We start from the raw sequence: 27,273 nt of genomic DNA on the forward strand, positions 1-27,273 counted from the left end.
AGACTTAGTAATTGGTTGTCAAAAAGACCAAAGGAGTAGGAGGAAAATAATGCTTGAAGGATTAGGTTTATCTTTAGATATTAGTTCAAATTCAACTACTTGCATTCTGACTTTCAAAGGTCAATTATTTTTGGCTAAGTAAGTAGAAAATTGGTCCTGGTACACAGGCGAGCATCTCCTGGGGAGAGGATGGAGGAGGGGCTGCAGGGAAGATACAGTGATTTCACACTCTCACATATAAACAGTATTAGCATAACACCACTCTTTGCAAGGAAGAGATGTTAACATTTAGAAGGTTGTAATTATTTTTAGGAATAATGAATTTCTATAAGGCATCTGTTTTTTCCGGAGTATTTTGCTTAAAGCCTGATTTGCGTGAAAACATAAATAACCCCTCGCTCCAGACTCACAGCACCAGCAAGCTTTAACAGATGGCCTCATTTAAAAATCATTTGTTAAGATATCTCACATTTATCCAACATGCTGTCAGCTTCTTCCTTTTATTCAATCGTGATTTTACGTATTTCTGTCACAAATATTTTTAATTCTGTGCATTTGTGGAAATCACACAACTGAGTCCCTGGGCTTAATGTGTCTGCGGTTAGCCCTCATTCTTTCAAACTTGTGCCACTAATCAAAGGATTATCAGATGACTAATTATAGAAAAAATAAAAAGTTTAACTCATGGGCATGCAGTGAAAAGCAACATTTTAATCAAGGGGCAAGTGGGAAAAACCAAAAGACTTAAATGCACTTCTCCTGTGCCTCCCCCTGGGTATTATCACTCTTTCTTTTTTCTTTCTCTCATTCTCAAGACCCTGAGCAGAGATCTGCTGTCATATTCCTTCTCACTGAGCCAAGGTCTCTATGCAGTTCAGGCAGGCCATGAGCTCCCTTTGTAGCCCAGGCTGGTCTCGAACTTGCAACAATCTGCTGTCTCAGCCTCCCAAGTGCTGGGATGACAGGCATGCACTACCACACCTAGCCTGATTCACTCTCTAGTACTTTCACTCTCTAGCACTTTCAGCCAAGGAAAGAAAGTGTCTGACACCCCCTGCCCAACATCCTCTCTCACAGTGACTTTCAAGTCTTCACTCAGCGCATTAGACATTGTCTGCTAACTCAAGTCTCCCCAGCTTCCACCACAATACATCACAGGATTTTTTCACCTTTTCTTCCAGTCTTACTCTAAGGACCTGACTCCCAGCTACATGGTTCCCGAAGCTCTCTGCCTCACCAGTGTCTAATAACTACACTCACGTGTGACGGGTGGACAGCTCACTGCTGCCTGTGTGTCCCCCAATGCAGGACCAGACCGCGCCTCTTCCCATGGCGCCCGCTTGGTCACAGGCTCCCTCACCCGGTGCCTGAAATCTGAAATCTGGGATCCAGCTTGGATGCCTCCTTCTCCCTCTCTAAGGGCCAAGTGCGGGTAAAATTTCCCTCATTTCTATTAGCTTCTTTCCTCCATTCAGGTCATGAGGAGGGGCACGGGGACATTGACAATGACCATGATGATCAAGATGACGGTGAAGATGACAAGGACGGCGCGCTAGCCGCTTCTGGGTTTTCTAAATGGACTCACAGCCTCGAGTCTTGCCCCTTTTCCACACTGACCTTCACACACTCCAGAGACTGCTTCTGAAGCACGGGTCTGAGCAGCAGTCCCTGGCCAAGACACTCACACGGTGCCCATCACCCATGGAAGAAACCTCCGCTTACCAGTCAGAGACATATGGCCTGGCTCTTTCTTGGAGGGCTTCCTTCTTTAGCCATGCTGAAAACTAAAGTGCTAAGGAGAGCTGCTTGCATCCTGTTCAGTGAATGTGTTCGCCTGTGGGGTAGCCAAGGCTAGAGGCTACTCCACAGCAACACACACACACACACACACACACACACACACGCATGTGTGCAGGTTCAGCAACATGGTATACAGAGATTCCAGGATAAAAACTAATGTTCAGATAAACAGTGACAGGCCAGGTTTCCTGATATTAATAAGACAAAGAAGATGGAACCTTACTTGGATTAGGAGTGCTGTGACAAGATAATTTACAGACAACTGCTACAAAAAGTATAAATGTCTTCCACAAACGAGCGTGGCCTTCTTCTTCATAAGGATGAAGACTAGAGGAAAGGTTAGAATAAGAATTCCATGACAACCACAGAGAAGCTGTCTTGCCCCTAAAAGATAGTTTTAATTTACATTTCCAAAACATAGAGGCACTAATACACTATCATTTAATACACAGAGAAAAAATATTTGAAAATACTGTGAGTGAAATTCATTTAAGTCCTTGCATGTGATATAGCTTCATTAATTGATTAAAGTTTGGATCCAAATCTGTTAGGATCCAACTCTTCTAATTTGCAACGAATTTGCAATTCATTTCACTGTTCTTGAGGTAACTGAAACCTATTTCAATTAATTATGTACTTGAAAATATGCAGTAGAAAAAATGCTCATGGTAAGTAAACTGTTCAATAATTATGCAATTTTTAAAAATTAAATTTCCTTTGCTATTATGACCCATTATACATAATTTCTTACAAGACTTTTTGGTTTTGGCCCTAAAGTAGCATTTTATGATTCACAGGTATAAACTTCACCTTATCCCTGTTTCCTAAGTTCAGAATCATGAGTTTTCACAGCACCCAGAAGCCCCTTCTCCGTTGTCCAGATGACCTGGTAAAGTTACCCTGTGCAGTACCGAGTGGGCAGCTGCACTGCACCTGGAGGCAGGTCTTGCCCAGGGTGTGGCCTGGGTCCCTCCCTTCCCACAGGCACCCAGGTGGCTGCATGCTGTCTATTACAGCGCCCACCGTCCTCTGCACAGCACTGCCGTGACTGTGACCTGGCCACACAGGTCCCCTCCTGGGTGCTCTCTTGTCCCAGCCACTTACTGCTCCACTTGGTTTCAGCACCACGTGTTTTGGCACTGGGCAGTGCAAGTCCTCCAGCTTTGTTAGGTGCAAAGGGTATCTATCTTCTCCACCCTTAAGTTTAGTTTCTGTCAAAAATTTTACTTGGGATTTTGGCAGGGACGGCACTGCAAAAAACACGACTCTGGCAGCTACACACCCACTTCTGTGTATAGCACACTTAGTCAGACCGTGTCTCACGATGTGGTGAGTGTCCACAGGGCAGGCAGGGCTGCCAGAGGCTGCTGGATGTCAGGCTACCCCAGCCCCATCTACCGAGGACTGGTGACAACCACTGTGATACCCATGTTGGCATGGAAGAACTGAAAAAGCCCATCTAGAAGGTCTCATCCCTGTCCTCGAAGCCCATGGTTATCACACTGTTCACTTGCACTGAGTGCGTCCCGGGCCTCAGAGTTGGGCCAGGCTTGCGTAGTAAGCAGGATCTCTGGGCAGGGCTGCATGCGCAGGGAGGATTTCAGAAGCAGCATGAGGGGTAAGGTTTCTGGAAGTGGGGCCAAGGCAAAGGCATTAGCCCTGCCGTTCCTGCACCTCCCTGGCTTCAGCACTAGGAAGTCGAATTCATAAACAAACATTTAGGAAGCTTATTATTGAGTCAGTAATTTTACAGCCTGGAGTAATCTCTGATTCTTCCTCCTCTTTATCCTTCAGATCCCAGCAAATGTCAAGTAGATTACCAGGCATAGCACTTCATTTACAATATCTCTTAGGTTTGTCAATAGCTCTGCTGAAACTGCTACATGGGTGGGTGGCCCCTGACACTGCAGAACTCCTGAATCAACACCAGCAGCTGTCTGCCTCCAGCCTTTGGTTCTGTTTGAATAGAAAGCCCATTTGCTAGAGCTCCTATCAGTGAGTTTTCTTTTGCACACACTCAAACCATTTCCTAACTCTCTTTTCTGGTTCCTCCAGATTCATCACAAATATTAATTATTTTCCCCCTCAACCTCCTTCCAATTTGCCTTCAAACAGGTACAATCCCTCTCTCTAAGCTCAACATCATGTTGTGCTACTTATTATATTTAGATCACTTTGCCCTGTGTTGACTTTTGTCCGGTCTCCAGAACAAAAGGACACAAAGTGTCCATACTTTAGTTTGAGCCACAGGTTCTATGCAATCCCAGTAAAAATCCTAGCAAGTTATTTTGTGGATTTTGGCCAACTAATCCTACAATGCATATTGGAAGGCAAAGGACCCGGAATGACTGAAGAGAATAGTGAAGGAGACCTGGGCTGCAGGGTTGGCGCTGCCTGCTAGGAGCAGAGCCAATGTCCCGAAGTTCTCATGGTGAGCCCTGACCCTCAATCTCGAGGGGTCCACGTTCAGACCCAAGGCCTCCGGGCGTGCTGTATGGTGTGTGTTCGTTCAGTGTGACAGATGTCCTTAAGAGAGGAGGAATTGGTTCACAGACACAGGAGTGTCCAGCGGGAACTCACAGGGAGAAGACAACCATCAGCAAGCCAAGGAGAATGTTTTTGGAAGAAAATACTCCAGAAGAAAGTAACTGCCCGGGGCGTGGTGCTGCCCCCTACAGGAGTCTCCTAGTTACAGAGCACACACTCCTAAACCAAGGGCTCCCTGGGAAGGATTTCCTGCAACTCAAGGGGAAAATCGAGTTCTGTTCTCATTGCCTTGACTGTGGCTGTCCCTGAGCTCACGGTATGGATCAGTGATGGCAAACTTTTTAGAGCTCTCAAGGATAACAGTGCCTGTGGCGTGCGTGCCATGGGTGTGCCACCACCAGTACAGATCATTCTATTACGTGAGTGGGCTAAATCTATAGTTCATAGTTTTGATGAAAACATATGCACAGCTCATACTGAACAGGTCAGAAGTCATATGCCTTATCACTGTTTAACTTACAGTTTTATATATCGACTTACAAGCACGAGGAGGAACATGGTTTAAGAATGACCTTACAAAGTGTTTCTAAGTACCTTAGAAAGAAAAAGCTGAGAAGGTGTCCTCATCATGACGCTCAGTGTGATCTCACTGTGTGTGGGTGAGGGGCAGGGTGGGGATTGAGCCCAGTGCTCACAGTCACGCATGCACCGAGCTGTGCACCTTTAAAGTTCTATTTTGAGACAAGGTCTTGTTAAGTCGCCGGCACTGGCCTAGAACTTGTGGTCCTCCTGCCTCAGCCACTAGCATAGCTGGGACAAGAGCCCTGCACCAGCACACAAGGCATCAGCTCACTTTTCATACCCTTTCTTCTGGTTCCTCTGTCCTTGAACAAATCCACCTTGTTCAGACCCCTCTTCCTCTCATTCCAATTGCCCACTCCTCCCTGATGATATGTCCAGTATCATACAACCCCAAAGCATATCACATCTTTCCCTCAAATTGCGAAAATTACTCCAAAGATACAGCATGAAGCAAATTAGTGCTCCACTTATTGACTGCTGATGGGCGCAATGTTTTCAGCCACGTGCTGCAATAAACAAAAACAAGAATGCTGATACCTAACCAGAGGCCATGAAGGAGGTGTGGTGTTTGGGGGTCCCTGGCTTAGAGACAAGCTGTCCACCAGGGACATGACACTGGACAGGTGACCGAGCATCTCCACCCCATCCAAGGCTACTGAAACAGCACAGGTCCACTTGCCAGCACAGCATCTAACACAGCAAGTAGTGACTAGACAAGAGGGCCTTGCTCGGTGGCTCACGAACATCTATGCATCTCATCCTTGAACGTAACGTCAAGAAGGGGAAGACAGGAAGATCCGGGACGGACTGAGATGCGTTCATTTAATATCATCAGCTACCCCGTTCTTGGGCCAGGGGCTACTCCGCAGACTGGAATAGGACAGACAGGACTCCCCGTCCTGTGGAAAGCGAGCCAAACAAGGCCCACGCATGGCTGCCTGGAGGAGGCAAGTGCCAGGCTGGCAGAACGGGGTGTCATGCGGCTCTCAGGAGGGGCCAAGGGAGGTCTCCCTGAGGGTGACGGTCACTGAGCACTGAGGAAGGTAGCTCTGAAAAGACACGAGAGACAAGCGCCTCAGCAGGGGAGGGAGTGGCCATGGCTGAGTCCTGAGTGAGAGCAGCAGCCAGGGGAGTCGTGGGCAGGGACCACAGGACACAAGCTGTCACAAGAGGGCCCCAGGTGGCAGGGCTGAGAGCCTGGATCTAACTGCATGGCGACTCTGAGGATGTGGGCAGAGAGCTACAGTGGCCTGGACCCACCGAACTGCTTCGAGTTACTGGCAAGTCCAGAGGCCCAGGTCTGCAGTGAAGGTGGGCCTTTGTCAGAATGGGTGCTGGGGAAGGTGGCAATGCTTCTTCCACTGCTAGGGGAACAAAGAGCCTCCTGAGACACCTGAAACAGACTCCACGGCCACAGGGCGGTGACAGGGGACAGATTTCCCTGTGACAACAGAGGAAGATGTAGTGAGAACAGAAACCAGGCACAACAGTGCTTACCCCTGTGCAAGGTCCTCACACTTGTCAGGCTTAATCAGTACATCTCCGCACAAGGCCGCAGCACCAAAGCTACGCCGCAACTCCTCCTTATGCGGCCTGGCACAGCCTCCTCCCTGTCTAGCCCTTCCTCTTCATTCTTGCTGGACAGCCATGATTTTTCCTAGGTACAAAGAACTTATACACTGTAGAAGCCAAGTGCATAAACCCTTGTCTTTTTGTAGTATCAACAATAAAATAAGAAAGAGAGGGCTATAAGTTATCAAGCACTTAGCTTCAGTAATTTCCAAAGCTTTGGTACTGCCATCTGTGTACCAATGTATCTAACGTGCTGTGCAGTCCAGACACTTTTAAAAACTACATGTCAGGATCCTGAATTAATGAAGACCCCTGAAAAGGTGGCATTCACTTCTTAGTAAATGGACAAGTACTGATTCAGCAAACTGTGTGAGCAAACATCTGAGAACACCTTACAGCAGGAAAGGGATATTTTGGTGCACGGTTTCAGAGGTTTAAGTCCATGGCTACTCATGACTCCCCTGCTTCCAGGCCTGCAGTGAGGCAGAAGAGGGGCCTCTCACCTCATGGCGGGAAGGACACAGGGAGAGCGCAGACAGGCAGGGTGGAACCACACAGCCCTCAGGCTCTGCCCCATGACACGTCCTTCACCAAAGCCCTGCTTCCTGTTTCCATCCCCTCCTGGTGCCATCAAGTCAGCACCTCACAGGGGATTAATCACTGAGGAGTCAGAGCCCTCCCTTATGGCCCTGTTCATTCCCCGAGAGCCCATCAGGGGCCAACCAGGCCTTTAGCACAGTGAGTGTGCAGGGGACACTGCAGGTGACAGCAACGAACAAGTTCATAAAGACAGAATGCAATTCTGTCAGAATCCCTTCCCGAACACATCGTGGTTCATTCTGAGGGTCTCTGGGCTGGGAAGTAGACACGAAGCCCTGACACATTCAAAGACCCCAAGGCTGCCAGTAAGGTTTTCCCTTGTCTTCCTTCCAGGCCTCTGGTAAGATGAGGAAAGATAGCGGGCAGGTCAAGCTCACAGGAGGACAACACCATGAGTATCAGCCCTCCTTCACACCCAGCCTTCCCAAACATGCTCTAATGCTGTGGTCTGAAACCCTTATTAAAGACGATGTCTTACAATGTTTACTCACGTTTAAAATGCTCCAAGAGATTTAGGAAGTGTGCTGTTAAACAGTCTATTAAAAAACATTTTTTATGAGAATCCACACAGATCTCTTCCTACTGTCCACTTCTATTAAAAAACAATTCCAGTAACTTCCCTCTCTCTAATGCAGTAAACAGACTGATGAGTTGTTGACAGCAATATCCATGCAGGATACTTTGGAAGGTAATAATTTGCTTTATTTTCATGGCCACACACACTGTCTTATGGTTCAAGGCAATCTAGCTAACAGATTTGAATTAGCAAGGATTCTCTAACATGGGCAATGTTATGATTGAACAAACATTATAGTGAATAACATCCCTAAATGATCCTTCTCCAGTCCCCCTAAGTAGAATTAGATGTTAGTGTTTCTTTAGATAAACAGTAAAGAAATGAAGAAGTCAACACCAGCAAATTATACTGTGCAGAAATTCCAAGCATACTCAGCATATTTGAACATCTATCAACAGGCATTTTCTTTTAAATGACTCACATAGGTAGTATATGTTTTTGTTTGTTTGTGCAAGACCTTGCCCATGCTGGGTCACCCTGCCTCTGAGCCATGTCTCCAGGCTACATGGAAAGCCGTGATAATTAAACTCCTGGAGTCTACAGTGTGTGATTGATGATAACCAGGAATGATGCATCAGAAATACGGCACTGGCGTCTCATCAGAAAGCACAGACACACCTGAAGTCTTACTAACTTCTAGGCTTTATTAAATACTCCTACACTTAATTTACTAGAGTACCACCAGCTCACGCAGGAGCCATGGGGATGAGCTGGAAACACAATGGCTGGGCGTTTTATTTACTTATTTAGTACTATTATTTCCACTCCACAGATGAGTAACACAAATCAAAAAGTTATATGTAGGTTTCTTGATCCTAGAATAAATACCATCTAACAAACATAAAATCCCTTACAAAACATTTTTGAATCTCAAATGACACATTTATCTTTTCCTTTCCTTTTCCTTTCTTCTTTGTCCTCCTCCTCCTCCTCCTCCTCCTCCTCCTCCTCTTCTCTCTCTCATTTTTGTTTTTGACACAGGGTCTTGCTAAGCAGCTCAGGCTAGCCTCGAACTCACAGGTGACCCTCCTGCCTCGGCCTCCCCTAGTGCTGGGATTCTAGTGTGCATCACCACACCCAGGTGACACTTTATTTCTTAACCAAAGCAACCCAACTTAAAGAAAACTCTTCTGGAGACTTCTGGGTGGAGGAACCCTGCACCCTGCCACAGAGGTCTGACAGTGTCACTGGGCTGCCACGTGCTCACAGCCCCTGTGCTCCCATTAGGAAAGTCAAGCTGAGTGGCTTGGAACAATGGCCTGGGGGAGCCGAAGGCTGCAGTGAGCCGTCCTGGTTCTTCCCGGGCACCTGCAGCAGGAAAGCGGCAGCACTCAGAGGAGCCCATAGTCTGGGCAAGGGGCAGGTGCCCCTGTGCGAGCACCCGCGCTCTCCTTGCTCCACGCAGTGAGCTACTGCCTGTGACGCCGCGAGCTCAAGCGCACCCCAGACGTTCGCCTTTCACACTGGCGTTCGCGGAGCGTCCCTCCAGTCTGAACCACACGGGAGGACCAGGACGGCCTCCCAGTCCGTGCTGTCCTCCCTGCCTCCCGCTGCAGCGGCCAGTCCGGTGCGGCCCTGGCAGCCTGGTAGCCTGGGGGAGCACGAAGTTCATTCTGCAGACGCGAGCAGCTTTTTCCTGTGAGGAAGCCTCGAGGTGGACACTTGTGACTCCGTGTTTAAATGTGCAAGCAGAGAAGCCACTGAGCTGACTTCTATGGTTTTATGTTGGAAATGAGGCTGATGTGTAAGGAAACCGAGGCCCTTTTCTTTCTACCTGAGATCTTTAATTATAACATTACAGTTGAAAGACATCCTAAATTAGGTATTATCTTAGCCCTACCTTTATTTACTTTTACATAATTATCCCGATGAAAGATGTAATTATGGCATTATGCAAATTACTAACACATGCTTTTAAAAAAATGTATCCTAAATGATAAATACATTACATATAGATTAAGGCAAGAAATCGCTTAACAAATATAGCTAAGAGTTAACAAAAAGAACTATAATTCCTCTTCTTGAGCAGGAGAAAATAACCTATGAAAAAGTACGGTTTTGGAAAAATACTTCATCAATAAAACTTCAAGATATGATTACAATTTTATAAATGATTTAACAGTGGTTATTTTAATGCCCAATTTATACAAATATCTGGGAAACCTGACTTTTGAAGCCACAGAAAAGCCCAAAGGCTCTCCTTGCTGGAATCTCCTCACTCCACCTGTGCCACCATGGCGTGTCATGGAGATGCATCATAATGCGACATTTCTGTCCTCATCTGTGCTGTCTGCAGTGTAAAATTATTACTCTGGAGGGCAAGGGAAGCTCTTTGGGAGACAGTGAGGCTCACTGTGAGAGGGTTCCCAGGGGAAACCCTTGTCCCCAAGTTGCAGAGCGGCTCCAAATGCTCTAAGAACCGGAAAGGAAGAAGGCAGAGGCGCAACACTTGGCAAACTGAATTTTATACACTGTGTCAAATTACCATAAAGTAACAACCATGTCTCACTCAAGTGAGGGCAGATATAAACGCCAGCTGACTGGGAATGATGGCTGTGTGCTCCTGGATGCTACCATGCAGTGTCACCACGGTGTCATCTCCCCAGCCCTTCCGCTGTTCCAGTGCTCGGCCGGCCAGCCTGGTCTCTGTCCCAGGGACAGGTAGCCATGCTAGATTCCTACACGGGCTACAGAGCCAAGAGGGAGGGGGAACACAGACTAGCTAATGCCCACTGCAATTTGAAATCAACTTCCACAATGGCCATGAGTGCACCAGGCAACACAGTTTCTCATGGAAAAGCCAAGCCCGGCTGAGCAGAAGGCTTGTGAGGGACCAGGAGGCCACTGCGAAGAGCTGTGTGGTGGGTGGGTGGGCACTGAGTGGGAAATGGTATGAGGGGGTGCTCTGCTTAGAGGGTGTAAATCCTTAAAAGACAAGAAGAGCTGGGCTTCAGGAGACAACTCCAGCAGCTCAGTTTGGTCCCCAGGGCTGATTACTAGTGCTCTTCCTCATAAGCAGACAACCTGGTCCCAGGGGTGAGCTCATGAAAGACAGATTTGGGTGTTTAGCACAAATATTTACAGAACACCTATTATGTGTGAGATCTCTGCTGGAGGTGCGAAGGTGTCAGTAGAGACATCAAGGTGCAGGGCTTCCTGTCAAACTGTAAGCACTGTGACAGGCAAACGGACATGGGGCCTGGACAGGCAACAGATGCCCAGGGTGCCCAGTGTGCACAGTGTGGGGGCGTCTTTGGGGAGCTGAGGGCTGGGCCGCCGGCAGACTTTAGGAGGAGACTGAGCTAGTGAGATGCCTGGAGGGGCAGGAGGACTGTACCCTCAGTGTCCAAGGGAACTGTGACTTGTGGGGCAGACGTGGGTGAGACAGGTGGGCAGCCTCGAGCTCCAGGTGGAAGAGGAAGTTGGAGAGGCAAACAGCTGGGTTCTCAGGATGTGGATTTTAATACAAAGCACCAGGCCACATTGAAAATGCACGTGACAATATCTGCATAAATATCTAGTGTATCTATCCAGAAATGCTCTCATCTCAGGTAATTAGTCCCTGAAGTTCGCTGCTGCAGGATGTATACTACATGAGCATCCAACACTTCCATCCTGGGTGGGAGAGTTAAAAGTCTGACAGATTTCTTACACTTCTTGCTACAGAGCTCTTAACACACACACACACACACAGAGCACCAAGGGAATTTCAGTCTGACATCTAAAGAAAACAGGCCTGCTTTAAATAGTAACTGTGGGGAAGAATTACTCCTTGAATGTACAGAACAAGTGGCGTGAGTGTTGCCAATCACTTCTAAGCGTGTTCTGAAGAGCACGGTAATTTTGCTGCATGGACTGTATTAAGGTATTTTTCAGGGTAATTTTATGCAGCTTACTAAAAGTCATGGCCATTTTAGTTGTCACATATAGGATTCATGGTATACTATGGAAAGTACATGAAAATGTGATAAAAGGTTGTATTAAAACTCAAAAAGCATAATTACTTAAATATTAGATACAATATTATAGTTTACTTGTTTTCTAAATTTAATATAAGACTATTCTGCTTTCCAAGTGAAGCTATTACTCTTTTGGATCATAACTATTCAATAATTACCATTTCTAAATTTTCAATATTCACTGTAAGCTAATGGAATACCAACTATTCTGATTAGAAAATAGATACTTGTGGGAAAAATACAAGTAATTTTAGTTTTAAAAACTGATGTGGTGCATCCTATAATAAAAAGTACATTTAATGATCATGTAATTAGAGGGGAGGAGTAGCTGGGTAAGATAGGGTGAATGGATCACAGAGTGCATGACCTAAGTTAAAATTCAGCACAAAATTCAGGCTGCCTCAGATGAATGAGGGTATAAGTTAGACCATTTTTAATCATTTTTGGCATCAAGGATAAATATAGTTTTCTAACTTACTTGGATAGTTTCCCTTCTTTAGAAATACATATCACTGGATAAGATTTTGCAGCTCGCTGGTAAGATTATATATCTTATATAACTTGTTAAATTAATGTACTTATTACATTAGTTAAAATATAGAGAATAAAAGCTAAAGATTAAGCTTATTAGTTAAAAAGTATTTATACTGCAACCAACATATAAATGTTTCACTCACTACCTGTGTGATATCAATAAATGCATTCACATAAATTTCCAAAATTAACTTGGTGGTTATTTGATTTTAGGTATAATTTCTTCCTTTCTTTCTTTTGAGCCAGAGATCGAACTCACAATCTTGCACTTGCCAGGCAGGCATTTGTGCCACTGAGCTAGAAGCTTTAGGTGTAATTCCTAAAAACTTTGTGTAGAATGAATTAGTATCACACTGCTGCTTTACAGTTACAGGAAACAACATCTAGAAGAAACCTTTCTTAGGGAACAGTGAGCTTCATCCCACATAAAGGACCATGATGACTCTACTCAACTGTGCGATGCCTTTGACCTGGGGACAGCGCACCTTTTAGAGCTGTCCGTGACCCAAACAGGCCACTGTGAGCTCGTCACCATGGCCCTAACAGAACTCTGCAGGCCCAACTTCGTGGCCACTGGCGCCTCTCAGGCAGAAGCACGTGTCAGCCTCCAGGGAAGGTACGACAGGTTCGGCTTTGTGGGGAACTTGTCTCTGTGTGGCCATGGAAAGCTATTTTATTATTGTTGGTATTATTTTTTGTCTTTTTGAGACAGTGTCTTGCTATGCAGTTCATGAGCTGCTTGTGTAGCCCCGGCTAATCTTGTACTTGCAATGATCCTCCTGCCACAGCCTCCTGAGTACTGGGATTACAGGTGTTTGCCACCACACTCGGCTATGGAAAGCTGTCTTGAAGCACACATGCCTGCACAGAAATAACCTCCACCTTGTCCTTTCTCATTTGAGTCTGCATCCAATCCTCCAGCCTGACAAATGCGCAGCACACATTCTTCCAAGTCAGGTCACAGAGCTTTTTGCAAACTCGCTATTGAGGTATTTAACATCCTCGGGCTGTCAGCTCAAAGGGTTTGATGACACTTCGGTTTCCAAAGAAAGGATGCAGAAAAGTAAGTGGATTCTCTTGAGAAGCAATAGTAAAAATAAGATTACTTATGGAATCTTCATAAACATACTGTTTTCTGGTATAGTATTCAATTCATTCTCTTCAAACATATTTTAAAAATCTTGAAAAATAAAAAATCTTGGAAGAACATGAAACTTCTTTGAAAAATATTTTTACATGAAAATTACAGAATTAAACTCTTAAAAAACATTTTCCTAGCATAAAAACACAGATATATTTCAAGAAATAATAATTCTCGGGGCTGGGGATTTAGTTCAGTGGCATAAGCGCCTGCCTTGCAAGCAGGCAGTCGTGAGTTCGATCCCTGGTACCGATAAAAACGAAAAAAAAAAAAAAAAAGAAAGAAAGAAATGATAATTCTGCTAAGAGTTATCTAATAGAAGATCTTGATATTTGGTAATTGTGATTCTAAAATAATATGTTTTAGAAAGCACAAATATTGTAAAAACTGTCTTGGGGTCTTACATACACGGTGAGCTGACAGACCCTACGCACAGCACTTACAGTGGCTGGAAGTGCATACGGAGCGTCTAGGAGAGGTGCTGTGCTGCAAGTAATCCACCCAAAGTCAGCAAGGCCAGGGAGGCCTTCCTGGCCCCACAGGGGCTAGCGGGCTGCATCCCGGGGGTGGGGCCCGCCAGCATATGGAGAAGTGGCCTGGCGGCCCAGGGACAGTGTGCTGCGAGGCTCACCTCTGCTCATCACGAAGAGGTGAGCTGTCAGGGGCGATATCAGTCACAAGCTGGTCTGGGCGCGGCAGATTAGTGCAATGTAATCATGATAGATAGTTTAGCCCAGCACCAAACTGCCGCTTGGGAAATCTTGAACTCAAATGAACAGAGCCTCAGCCATTATTAGTGTCAAAAAGGTACAGAGAGATGAAATTTGGTTGGCAGCATGGAAGAGGAATCAAAGCGAAAAAGTGACCAATTGCACGTTCAAAATCGAAACTGAGAGGCACATTATAGTTTGGAAATATTTTAAATACCAGAAAAGTCATACATTATTAATCACTTGCTGATTATCATTTAAAATGTCTCTCTGAAGTTATGTATTTTTAGAGAGGCAATATAACTTATATGCATTTTTTATTTAAAAACCTTTGTTCAGAAGGCAATACCTTTCATGTGTGGGAATAAAGCAACAAAAATTATCACTTACATAATTTATAATTTAAACCATTTTTAGTATCCTTCCTTTAGTCAGATAGTCCAAGAAATAAGACCTTTTAAAGAAGACAACCCGGTTTTTGGAAATGTTTTAACACTCAAATGCTACTTAGTTTGATGACTTTCTTAGGAAGGACTCAGGATATTAGAAAAGCATGAAAAAAAAGAACTCAATCTAAGAAATTTTCCAAATATTTTATGAACACTGAAAATACATATACTGATAAACTGCGGAATATACGATTCTATTAGCAAACACAAACTTTGGAGTCTTTAACTAGACCCCCCCACCTCCCCCAGAAAGAATGTCCATAAGTGTCAGGCCTGAAGTGATCTGTCCTGACAAATCTAACAGCTCTCTCTGTGTCACTGCTAATGCACTTGTCACTCAGTATTATCCATCCTCATTAATGACAATGGGAAAGTTTATCTTGGGAACACGTTTTAAATCATCTGCTCTTTACAATGGGACCATGAAATCTCTTACAAAACACGAGGCGGGAACTACTCCGACAACAAAACCCCTTCCTGGCAGCTTTATTCTTAATTCCTGTTCAAGGAGTAATCTGTTTATTATAAAATCATACAGAACAATATATTAAACAGAATTTGAAACAAGAATAGCTAGTGTGATTTTCAAGCTTACAAGTATTTTTACAACATTTTTATTAAGCTGAAAACACTAAGTTGAGTTCTTTCTGTATAGTTTCATACACTCTTCTGTTCCACATTATAAACACTCTGAAAAGGGGTTTTGTTTCACCTAATTTTAAAATAATTTCCAAGTATCAAGGACATTATACTATAATTACTGAAACCATAATCATTTGCATAGCTTAAATAAAAGCACTTTTCATTTGAATGCATTTATATATAAATTTCTACCTAAAAATGCCAAAATATTCCAATTCAAGTTTCCTATGGCTTAAAAATAATCTTACTAGCACCAACACTACATTCCAACATCGTATTTAGATTTTAAGCTCCAATATCTTTCTTTCTTGTCTCAGAAGTTTCTACACTTAAATGTAAGTGAAAATAAGCAAGACTTCTTGAGCCACACATGGTTCCTCTGAAGTGTCCTTTAAAACTGTTTTAATCTGATTATTAATTGTAGACACTGGATGGGGTGGCTTAGGGTACTTTTGCTGTAAACATCGATACTTCTTAGAGATACGTTATTATGCCTCTTAACGTCCTGTCATCAAAAATTTAATGCTACCTTTTGTTTCACTTACTGTACAATAAATTAACCTTAAGTAGTTATAAAACTTAAAACTCACACTTAATGTTTTTATCCTTTTAATCATCTGAAGTCATCTATATATACAACATGCTACAAATAAAAACACTAAATTTTAGCACTGAAATTAGATGATTCTGTAACTCCTAAAGCATTTCTACTTCAGAGTTCAAAGCTCTTATGTTAATATCTGTAATGAATGCTTTATTTGAAAAAAGAGAAAAAGATTCTTTAAAAGGAGGTATTAATATAACATGGGCTTCATCCTCAAGATTCTAAGAAAAGGTATAAAAAATCCACAAAATTGTCAATCTAATTCATATTGTTTTATACAAGAAATCTAAGGACAACAAAGAAGATACATCTGCAAGGTATAACTATTTCTCACAGATTAGGTATTTATTCTGAGTCTAGCAATAGTGTAAGGAAAACAGCAATTTATGCATGGATTCGGAAAGCAAAGTTAGTACCAGTGGCAGAGACTGTGTCAGCACCTGAGTGAATCTGGGAGACTGAAACATGGGCTGTCTTCACATGAGGACAGAGAGGCAGGATAAGAAAACATGTGGAAAAGTAAGAAGGTGGCTTTGAAGCACCTTCAGCTCCCTTCTGATTTTATCCTTTTATAATGTATGTAGTTTCTCAGAGATGTTCATTGCAGTCTGAGAAAAGGTAGGTATTTTCTCAAAGCTTGTATTTCTTCTATAAGGGCAAATTACACATCAAGTGATAGGGTGTATGTGCTATTTTTCAAATAATGCTTAATTTTAAGACTATAAATTATATCCACCAATTGACAACTTTATTAAAATTTGTAGGCCCATGGGATGTGGTGGCACACGCCTGTAATTCTAGCACTTGGGAGGCGAGGCAGGAGGATCCCTTCAAGATCAAGGCCAGCCTGGGCAACATAGTCAGCTCAAGGTCAGTTTGAACTACATAGTGAGACCCTATCTCAAAAAACGAGAATTGTTGCCATTTCAAGACTAGCCGGGGCTACAAAGTGAGCTCAAGCCCAGCCTGAACTACACATAGTGAAGCCCTGTCTCAAAAAGGAAAAAAAGCAGGCCTTTAAAAAAGAGGTTCTTGGGGATGGGATTTAGCTCAGTGGCATAAGCGCCTGCCTTGCAAGCAGGCAGTCATGAGTTCAATCCCCGGTATCAGTAAAAATACAAAAAAAAACCAAAAAAACAAAAAACAAAAAGAGGTTCTTTTTCATGATGCACAGACAAAAATGTACAGTGCTATAGTGCTGCGAAGACTGGGTCCTACCTCCAAAACACAATTCATTGTACTATTTATATGTTGTCTTGTGTGAGGAAAATATAAATTATACATGATACAGCTTTTTCTTTTGAACGTAACTGCCCTTAATTTAAATTTCTACGGGATCAGAATGACTTGCCAGGAGGGAATTCTTAAACAGCCAAGCTAGATGGGAGCTGGCTGCGTGTGCCCAAAAGGTTCAGTGGGATGGTTTCTCCTATAAGGCTCACTCCCCTTGGCTTCTCCTACTATGCAAGTTATATTAGTTATGTTACTGTTAAAGTGTATCTAAATTAAAACTGTAAAGCACTCAAAATGTATTCAAACTGCATTTTATACGGTTACTTCATTAATAACTCACACATTTGACAAACTTATGATGTTCTTTTTTCTGTTAAAAGAAAGGAAAACACATAGGCCATAAAATGAACCACACACGGCGCATGGCCCAGGGCATTACCAGGCACCTGCCGGCCAGTGGGAGTTACAGAAGTGTAGCGCTTCCCCGCAGGCACTGGGCAAGTTTCTCCCACCCTGAGGACTGTGACAGCCCAGCATAACCCTAATGGTTGGCATAAGGAAGGCAGTGAGAAACTCTTCACTGAAGTTTATAAACTAGACCTTTCAAACGAGGCTTTCAAAATAATGTTTGTCAATAAAACGATGGTGAGGGAAGGGCTCAGGTAGCGCATCCATCACATATCCCTAACTGGACACTCCTGTCCCTGGCTACCTACGAACTTCGGGCCAAGCACTGTTGGTTCCAGTTAACAAGACTGTTGGGTGATGTTTGCTGAAGGCTGTCCATGCAAAACTTCACAATATACGGGGCACCCACAGAGCACCTCTTAGCACTATCAGTGCTCCTGACACTGGAGCAGTGCCAGCTCCACATGCGCACTCCCCTACACGTTTTGAGGTGTGTCAAGGGGACCTGAGCTTACTCGCTCATTGCACACTCACTCATTGCACACTCGCTGGGCACTGCGTGGCCAGATACCGAGCGAGGAAAGGGAGCACAGTGGTGAAGGAAACAGACCCACACTGGACGCTATCACACCTCCTTCAATAGTCGTATCTTCCGAAGCCTCCACACCATGATAGAAAGATTACATTTTTTTATCATTGGCTTTATTTTTATTCTGAAGTCTGAATTTATTGAAAAAGCAGGTGACTACATTCATTCAGTAGAGAACACCACTAATACTTGACCTAGACCACCACCTTAGTTCCCCTGACAGAATTAGGTTACGGAAGATAATTAAAACCACTATTAAAATAAACCTCTTTCATCTCTATCCATGGCAGGGTTTGGGTTTCAGTATTAATGAATGGCTGTGTAAACAGAGTCACAGTGAAACAGGACGGTTCCAGGGCACAGGACAGTGAACAGGTCACTGTGTTCTTCTGCTGATTTGTCCTGATCCGTGTATGTTAACTTTTTTTTGTAAACTAATTTTTTTTATAATAAAATACTTACCAGATACCAGAAATCATAAAGTAGTAAGCAAAGAAAATACTGTTATCCTAATGTGATACATAGGAATATTGCACGTGTATAAGCAGTTTTCCCTTAAACGCTGCAAAGATGCATTCTATAATTTTCTATATGTATTTGGCTATGTTCTCCGTTTTAGCGATGTTTGTAAAAATATTAAAGCACCAGTACTGTGTGAGCCCCTCCCCTGCTTCCTGACCACAGCTAACCCACTTACTTAGAGGCTCCACAAGGACAACTCATTTCGTGCTGCAGCGCTGACCCTTCACAAAGACCTTGTAAATGAGCAGCCTATTACAATATGCACAAGTGACCTTTAATTGCACCAACAGGCTTTTTGTTACAAACTTCTTCAGTGCTATGCCACAGCTACAGTATAAGTCAGTAAAATGTTTTTGAGGGTACCAAGCAGAAATCCCAAGGAAAACAACACCCTATATCAAAATACGCACATAAAAATGTGACTCTACACCATAGCCATGCCTTTTAAAGTAACCACCAATCAGAGAGGTTTTCTTTTTAGTCATGAGAATTAAATATTTAGAACATTCACAATTACAAACTTAAGAAATCTAAACACAACCTCGCTTGCAGTAACTGCTAGAAACAAAGCTAGTTAAATCAAAGTTGCTGTCAGCTTCATTTCACTACATAATGTTTTAATTTTAGTAAAAGATGCTCTTTTTACTAAATGACTGCACACTTTGAAGTCTTATTACCTGAAAACATTCGGTGAAGAATCCTATATCCCAAAAACACCCAAACATGTTTCAAGTGTTATCTGTATTGAATACTGATACTTAAACAGTTCAGTAAAGGATAGGACCCAGTATTTCAACTGATATACTCAGAAATTTACGAATGAGTGCAATCCATGTTTGACAGTCTTACAAAAAAACTGAAACCAACAATCTTACTAAACCGCTCATATGAGTTATTTCGGGAGAGCTCACGTCGAAATGACTCAGTCAGCTTCTCTCCCTCGGTAGCAGGTTGACTTGACAGCACCTGACAAAACAATTCAGCCAGCTCTGCTGTACCAGGCCCATAGGGTCTGAGCCTCAATCTCCGGAACATGCACTGTGGTGCTGAATGGTGGCCCCACTGACGCTGCCAAAATTTTAATTTCTAAGAAATAGGAGGCCTCTTTTACTAGTTTGGGGCCTAAAGCCATTTCCATCACACCTCGCATTCTCTGGTTCCCCAGGCCTAGCTTTTAAAAACTGAAAGTGTATATTTGATATCATGTTTTCCTAATGATGAACATAATTCCTTCACATGACTAAAATGCAAGAAACTTTTAAATATTAATAAAACAGGAAAATATCTTCCAACACAAGACTACAGAATCTTACTCTTGAGAATTCCCAACAAATAAAACACTTGCAAAGGGTTAAAGAAGCCTTTTGCAGAACAACTTGAACCTTCATTAGAACTGATTATGATAAAGGAGGCAGATGTTAGATATTCAAAAAGTTGATTTTAGTAGATGCTTATTGTACATCTTTATTTCACAGGCAAGTTTCAAGGCTATACAATTAACAAATATAATTTAGAAAAACATAAAATACATTAAGTAATTATATTTGTAAGCAAATGCATATTTGCAAAGGTCCCTGAATAAAGAACTTAAGTGAAGGCAATGAAACATTGCAATGAAATTTAACATATATTTCAATTATTTCATAATAGTTGACTACGAATAGGAAGCACATTTTTTGTAGAGAATAATTTATCTTTCTTACGTAGGATTTATGAGTCCTATAAAATTTGTACTTAAGGAAATTTTTTTGCCAATTAATTTTTTCATAATAAAATACTTTGTAGATACCAGAAATAATTAAAAAGGAAAGAACAGTATTTTTACCTTGCTGTAATTACATATGTACACGTTTAAATACAGACTTGCATTACGTTCTGTAAGCAAGAAGCTGACTAACTCAACCTAAATTTCATAATGTATGTCACAAAAATAGAATAGAATGTTTGCTATAGACAGAAACTTTTAACTTGAAAGTTAAGAGAATATTCATATTCTCATATGCCTATGCACTCATTACACACATATATACACATACACAGATTTTTTTAGGTCCCTGATTTAAAAGTGTATTTCTTACGAAGAAATTTTTTAGGGCAGAGGCTCTCTGGGTAGGCGCTGAAGTTATGCACTTGTAAAACACATATGGAGACACAAGTGTACAAGGCAGGTATATGCTTCTTACGACTTGGTGTATCTAAGCTTTGGAATCTAACAGACTGGAATTGTGCTATTTCTGGTAGCTCTTGGCTACCAGACGCTCACTTGCTGAACTGTAAGTCTCCTCCCTTGTAAAGTGGATAATAATAATAATAATAATAATAATAATAATAATGTAGGATACTTGTGATATCTACTAATGCCCAGGAAGCACCTGCATTAGTTCCATGACAGTGCTAACACTTAATAAAACCTACCATTTCTTATATTGACAATAATTAGCTCCTGAACACGTTAGTTTTCCAGTGTAATTCTGCTCAGAGAGTTCAAAGTTCTAGATTTAATTTTGTTAACTACCGACGTGTCTCTTGGGGAAGGGACTCTGAACTCCCTGCAACGGTGCACACACTGGGGCTCCTAGGGGACTAAGGTGAGATTTACATATGTTAAAGCAGAAGCATCCAACTCAACTCCTTGGACAAAGGACATACCAGATAGACGTTTTAAAGAAACTTAGGTAGACGTAGGAACAACAATTTAACAACACGGCTAAGGACTTCCAGCAAAACAGACTATGTATGTCCCTGGCTTGTGGAACTGATCATTTACTGGTAAGGCAGAAAAACCAAACCGGAAGATACAAATAATTACAGTAACCTAGAAATGTTACAGAGAGAATTTTAAAAAGGTGATGGCCACGCTGGGCAGGCTAGTCTTCCCTAAAGTGGAGGAGCCGGGGAGGGACCAGCAAAGCAGCTGAGCACCCCGAGGGACGGAGGGGGAACCTTCCAGCTCACGGGGCCAGGTATGCAGGCATTTCCGGAACCCGGGGCACCCCAAAAGCTACCTCTAGCACAGAGCTGCAGGAGCGCATGCAGGAAGCATTAGAGTTCTGGGCCAGGGAAGGACGGACGAGGAAAAGACTTGATCTTACACCCTCTGAGAACCGCAAGTGCCTAGGCAGGGAAACCGGAAAGGCGGGGTCTCTGTTCACCTGAGCTGCGCACTCTTTTCCCTCAAATGCGCACAGGACGCGGGGGAGCGCCGTGTCTGGGAACACTGCACCCTGCTCCTGGGCTACGCCAAGGACATCCACAGAAGTTCCAGTGTGGCACCTGGGGATGAGGCCACTCAGCGCCCCGGCTCACCCTGCTCCCCCACGACCGAAGGCTGCTGCTTCGGCCACCGCCTCGATGCTCCCATACCACGCTTTCCTCGTGACACCTGTGCGAAATGCAGCTGTGGAGAAGCATGTGGGAGCCTTAGACCCAACTCAGTTTATGACATTAAGTTTTGCAACAGAGCCAGGCCAGGCCAGCGCCCCGGATGGACCAGAGCTCCTGATGGGCCAGCGCCCTGGGCAGGCCAGAGTCCCACGCAGGCCAGCGACAGCTTGGATCACGGTAGGTCAATTGGCTGCCTCCCTCCTCCAAAGGCCTTGTCACATGGGGACCTGCGAGGACACTCCACTCAACTTGTAAGTGGAAAACAATTACAAAGAAATCTCAGGAAACTTGTCAGTGAACATAAATGACCCAGAGAAAATATTTCTTCTTTCAAAGCACTTAATAGACTTTTAAATGGGCTGCCACTTAGCAACAATTTCCTTTTCCATCCTGGTAGAGAACTGTTAACACAAAAACAAATCCAGGAGAACCGCTCAGTGGAAACTTTGTAGCCAGGCAGCCAGTAAGAAACACTGGTTGTTTCCCAGTATGGTGCTATTGCTCTAGAAGACTAAGCACAAAGGAGTAGGCTTTTGCAACCTTCATTTAGGAAGTCAGAAAATACTTCAAATATTTTGGGAAATTACCTAATCAGTACACTTTCAGGATATGTCCAGTCATGTAGCCATCTCTGGTCAATCATCAGAAAATCAAAGGCAAATTGGCATGACTCAACTCCAACTTTAATGCCGCATGATTGTGTCGTGTAAGCTGGCTTTGTGTGAGAGCTGCTGTGGTGTTAGCAGGGAGATTAGCAGCCGGACCTAAGCCGGCCTGCAAACCCTGCCCTGCTGATGCCTCCGGCCTTTGAAGTCTGGCCGTCTTACCTGGCAGCACCACAGTGGGAACGGGGCAGTGTCAGCCCTCATCAAGCTGCTGGCTGCCGTGAGCTCACTGTGGCCTTCACTAATTGGCCCAATTGCGGATTATACCTCTCGCTACAGATTCAAGACAATAATTTAGTTAAATGATGTTTTTTCTTTCCCTTATCTCTTCCAATTAAGATTCCAAAGTGGGAAGAAATAGGATTAGATGGTCTCAAAACTGTGCTCCTGTTAAGGTGGTATGCACTTCTGATAGGTTCAGGATGGGGTGTGAAATGTGGCTGGTAAGGGCGAAGCCAGCTTCTGCAGACCTGGGACATCTATGCGGCACTCCTGCATGCCAGTATCACCCAGAGTTTCTGTGTAAAAACCGCGTTAATGGTGTCATACACACACTCAACTTGTGAATGTACAGGAAATTCTACTGCATGCTCAAAGTTACTTTGGGTTTACTTCTGGCAAATGATTACACCCACAGGAATAAGTGCCTTTGTTCAACTTCCTTCCTTCCTTCCTTCCTTTCTTCCTTCTTTGCTTCCTTCCTTCCTAACTAGTATATCTAGGAATAAAAAAACTAACTTAAACGACAACCAGTATTTATAGAGAGCAGTATTAACCAGATGACACAACCCAGGCTGCTAAAACTTAAGGCTTCCGAGCAGACATTTCTATTATTTTAGTTTAATGACATAACTGTGAGCTGAAAAGCATGTTAGCTCGCCCTCTCCTCATCTCTACATATAAGAAACAGATATTCACCCTTGTACTTCTCCTTTAAAAACTGGAAAGGCTGTTGAAAATAAATGTATATAAGGAAGTAAATCTGAGACTACAGTTATTATGCAACAATCCAAATTGTTAAATATTATCATGGCGACTAGGAGTTAGCAAGGATTTACATTTTTTCAAAATGTAAACGTTTCAAGTAATTTTATGGAGTCATATCAAGCTAAAATTTTTTTACAAATCTAATTTATACACATAGCACCTATAAGTTTCAGTACTTTAAGAATGAAATAGTGAACCAAAAATAATAACAAGTTAATAAGAACTGGTTAGCCAATTATTCTGTGAGAAAAACTTTTTGGTGACTGGCTGCTGGACCCTGTGTTGAGCTCAGTGTGATGTATTATAAGACAATATCGAATAAACCTGATTTTCTTTGACATTTTCTACTCTCAAAATCCACTTAGCCTACAAGGCCCACAGATACACTGGTCCCCATTCCTTGGAATCAATGATAGCCTATAATTATTGTGCGTCCTTGTATGGAAAGTTTATCATTAACCGTGCAAGTCTTTTGTGCTGTTGAGTGTAGTTATCCAGTTACCATACATTGGCTTGCTTGGAAACACTGAATCTTGGGGCTGAAATACTGTCCCACAAAACAGGAAACCCTCTTTGTAATAATGTCGCTAATATTAAATGCTCATGAAAATGCTGTTTTTATGCCATCAAATTAAATGCAGTCACATTTCAAACTCTACTAAATCCTACTTGTCATGTATTATAATTTCATCAAAAGTATAACATAAAGAAAAGAACTATAATGAAACCCCCACCATTGAAGAAGTGAAAATAAGAGGAAGTGAAACAATGCAAGTTTTAAGTAGTTACTGCTGCTCAGACAGAGGACTGCACAGGAAGTATCTTCTGGATCATTTGATCAATGCAGCTCAGACAACACGTGGAGATTAGAACTTGGAATAGTATTGAAATGTAGTTTTAAATTTTTTATTTATTTATTTTTGGTACCAGGGATTGAATCCATGACCTTGCACTTACCAGGCAAGCACTTGGACAGCTGAGCTAAATCCCCAGCCCTGGAGTAGTATTTAACAATTTAATTTGTAATTTCTTCAGATTATATACAATTCAGCAAAGATTTTATGCCGACCAAGCGAGCGGCCCTGTTCCTAGTCCTGGGACAGACAGTTATTTAGAATGCATACCAGGACTCTGATGTACTCAGTGCAGAGGTGATTTTACCACAGGTTCTGCAAAGGGGCTAATTTACAGAGCTGTACAGTCAGCGGGATCAGTCATAACTCAACATGTGATAGATAAATGTTTTCACTTGAAGCATGACAAACCCATATATATTCCAAGAATGAAAAACTATTTTTCTGCCTTTTCCAGATCACTCAAAAGAAATTCAAGACTTCTAAGGTTGCACTATCTGTTAGGAGTCCTTGGAGGTATCAGTAAATCATCAGTTTTCACACATAAAAAGGGTGGTGACTAAATATATCTTTCAAGTACCCCTGACATAGTGTTGAAGGTACCTGCCTACTTTTCGGGTCCCTATCTCCAGCTGTGCCTGTCTGAGACCAAAGGGCTAGGAATAAAGTGCACCCAGGGACACATCTGCAGAATCAGAACACTTCTGAACACTTCTGCTCGACCTGCCAAACCACCTTGCTTCTAAGAGGTGCTTCGGATTCCCTGCCTGGTATGCCACAGTCTCAAATTTCACAGAACAGCTGAGTATACATTTTATTCAAAAAATATCAGTCTACCGAATAAATACACACTCACTGTGCACATGCAAACATGGGTACCTGATGGTACTTCCCTCCAGCCACGGACTTCCTGAATTAATTGCTTTCAGGTCATTTTCCCTCTTGCTTCAGGTTTACATCACCATCATCCGGAGCTTTTCCTCCAGATACGCAGTTTGTAAAAGTCACAGTGCTACACTGAAAACGCTTCACCGTAGCTGACCATATCACTGTCTTCTGTTTAAAAAGTAACCACATGTAGCTCTAGGCACTTGCCTGGTACATACATACAGCCATTATTAGTACATTTGTTTGATTCTTAATTTGTATTTTCCTAATCACCAAATTTAGTATTACAATACACAAAAATGGGTTTTAGAATGGGTTGCACCTACATTCCCAGCTTAACAAAGTTAAATCTTTATTGGCCAGATTGTAAGCCAAAAAAAAGTGATGAATCTGATCAACTGAAAACCGAATGCAAACTTCTTTTAAACCAACTATTTACTTTTATTTTGTTTTCAAATACTGCTTGCAAACCCTGAAATAGCCAAGCACACTGGGCCCCTGCTTAGCACCGCGGGGAGCAGTGAAAGCTGCAAGGCACTTGCAGGTCTCCCCAAGGCCCACATCAGAGCCCGTGCCGTCTCACAGGGACTCTGAGGTCCCATTGCCCTCCCTTCCCCAGCCCAGCTCCAACAGACCCAGTAGGAAGAAAAAGCAATCACATGCGTTGCTCAGACTACACTATACTTTGTTCTTTGGGCACAATGCTGTTCTTCCCACTTGGGAACTGCGTTGCTTTGCACAGTAACAGAAATGATACCTGAGACAGACTTTGTGATCAGAATGTTGATTTGCGGTAAAGGGTGCATCATGGAGGAAAAGAAATCACATCTTGCATTGAACCTACAAATTCAACCTAAGAGCAAATGCTGAGGGTACTTTTCCTGTGCCAGTCAGAACTGCATCCCTCCAGAAGTTCTGTGTGGTGCTATGTAGTCACTCAGTGCTCTGTCAGAAGGGCTGAAACACTGCTTGAATCATTACAGCGCTGGGTCCCATTTCAACGGCTTCTTTTGAGAATTAAAGGAAATTAGCTCAAAAATCACTGTTTCTCCACTCCGGCTCTTCTGGCATTGAGTGGCTATGGGAGGGAGGATCCCCAGATGAGAAACTTCTGACACTCCTGCAGAGATGGCCTGCCTGAAGAACTGGCTGCCTGATTAACTATTAACTGCTCTCAATAGGATTAGATAATTAAGGGCACTGATGACCATTAGTTAGGAGGAGGGCACATTAATTTGTCACTGGATAGGGCCCTTACAATGATTTATAGTTTTGTGCTACTTGCAAATGTGAAGGGAAAGAGAGAAAGAGAGAGAACCATTAAGTTACCTTACCAAGTGGCCAGCTTAAAGAGGGCAGAGGGTCAAAAAAGGGCCAAAGTGGTCACTTAAGGGTGAAGTCCTGAACACCAAAGCAGTGCCAAGCCGCATTGACCATCATTTGGTGATGAAGTTAAAAATATGCTAATTTATTGGTGGCAATTCTCTCTTTTTATGGTTTCAAGCAGTTAAGACAAGTGGCCTGCTTAAGAGCTTTTCATTTGAAAAGAGATTAAACAAAACGGTTCGTCAAGGCTGCTTGGCTGTTTTACGTCTTTGTTCAAAAAAATGCGCCAACTACACAGATAACTATCCCATCAGCCAAAGCCATCTCTCTCTGAACATTTACTTCGTTAATAAATACATCAACTCTAATTGCTTAATAGTTCTATGTTCATTTGCTCTTTAGCAAGATTAAGTTGAAATAAATCTTTTGTATTACTACTTTCTGTCATTGCTGCCTGCATAAAGATCACAAGATAAGTTTCAGTATTTTACAAAATTTACTTAAAGCCACTGGTATAAATTACATTTTGTTTACTTTAGCATGCAAAGGGAAAGGCAATTTCACTAGTAGTAAAGAAAAGTACTTTTAGGATATAGGTCAGAAGCTCCTTTTTGTCAGCCACACACAACCATGGGTAGCATTCACATCCCACATACAAGTAAGCACAGCTCATTACATTTAATTAAATATGCTTCTGAGAGCCTCGAGAATATGCGTGTCACATTTATCAGGGGACTCTGGAGCTTACTTTTAACAGACA

General features: G+C 42.9%; 1 protein-coding gene across 9 annotated transcripts in view; it reads right to left on the reverse strand.

Annotated features, from left to right (window-relative positions):
• Elp4 (elongator acetyltransferase complex subunit 4) overlaps window positions 1-27,273 on the reverse strand; it is a 195,056-nt gene that overhangs the window by 61,266 nt on the left and 106,517 nt on the right. The window contains exon 10 of one of the 9 annotated variants that reach the window (XM_063256730.1): window positions 8,570-22,041. The exons of the other annotated variants lie outside the window; for them this stretch is intronic. Coding sequence (XP_063112800.1) covers window positions 22,009-22,041 — 33 coding nt within the window. The 3' untranslated portion in view covers window positions 8,570-22,008. Of the gene's footprint in view, window positions 1-8,569; window positions 22,042-27,273 lie in introns of those variants that run through there. 9 annotated transcript variants of the gene reach the window in all.

Source organism: Cavia porcellus, unplaced genomic scaffold (assembly GCF_034190915.1).
Source record: "Cavia porcellus strain 051 isolate PalLab524CR breed Dunkin Hartley unplaced genomic scaffold, mCavPor4.1 scaffold_9, whole genome shotgun sequence".
NCBI classification, from domain to species: domain Eukaryota; kingdom Metazoa; phylum Chordata; class Mammalia; order Rodentia; family Caviidae; genus Cavia; species Cavia porcellus.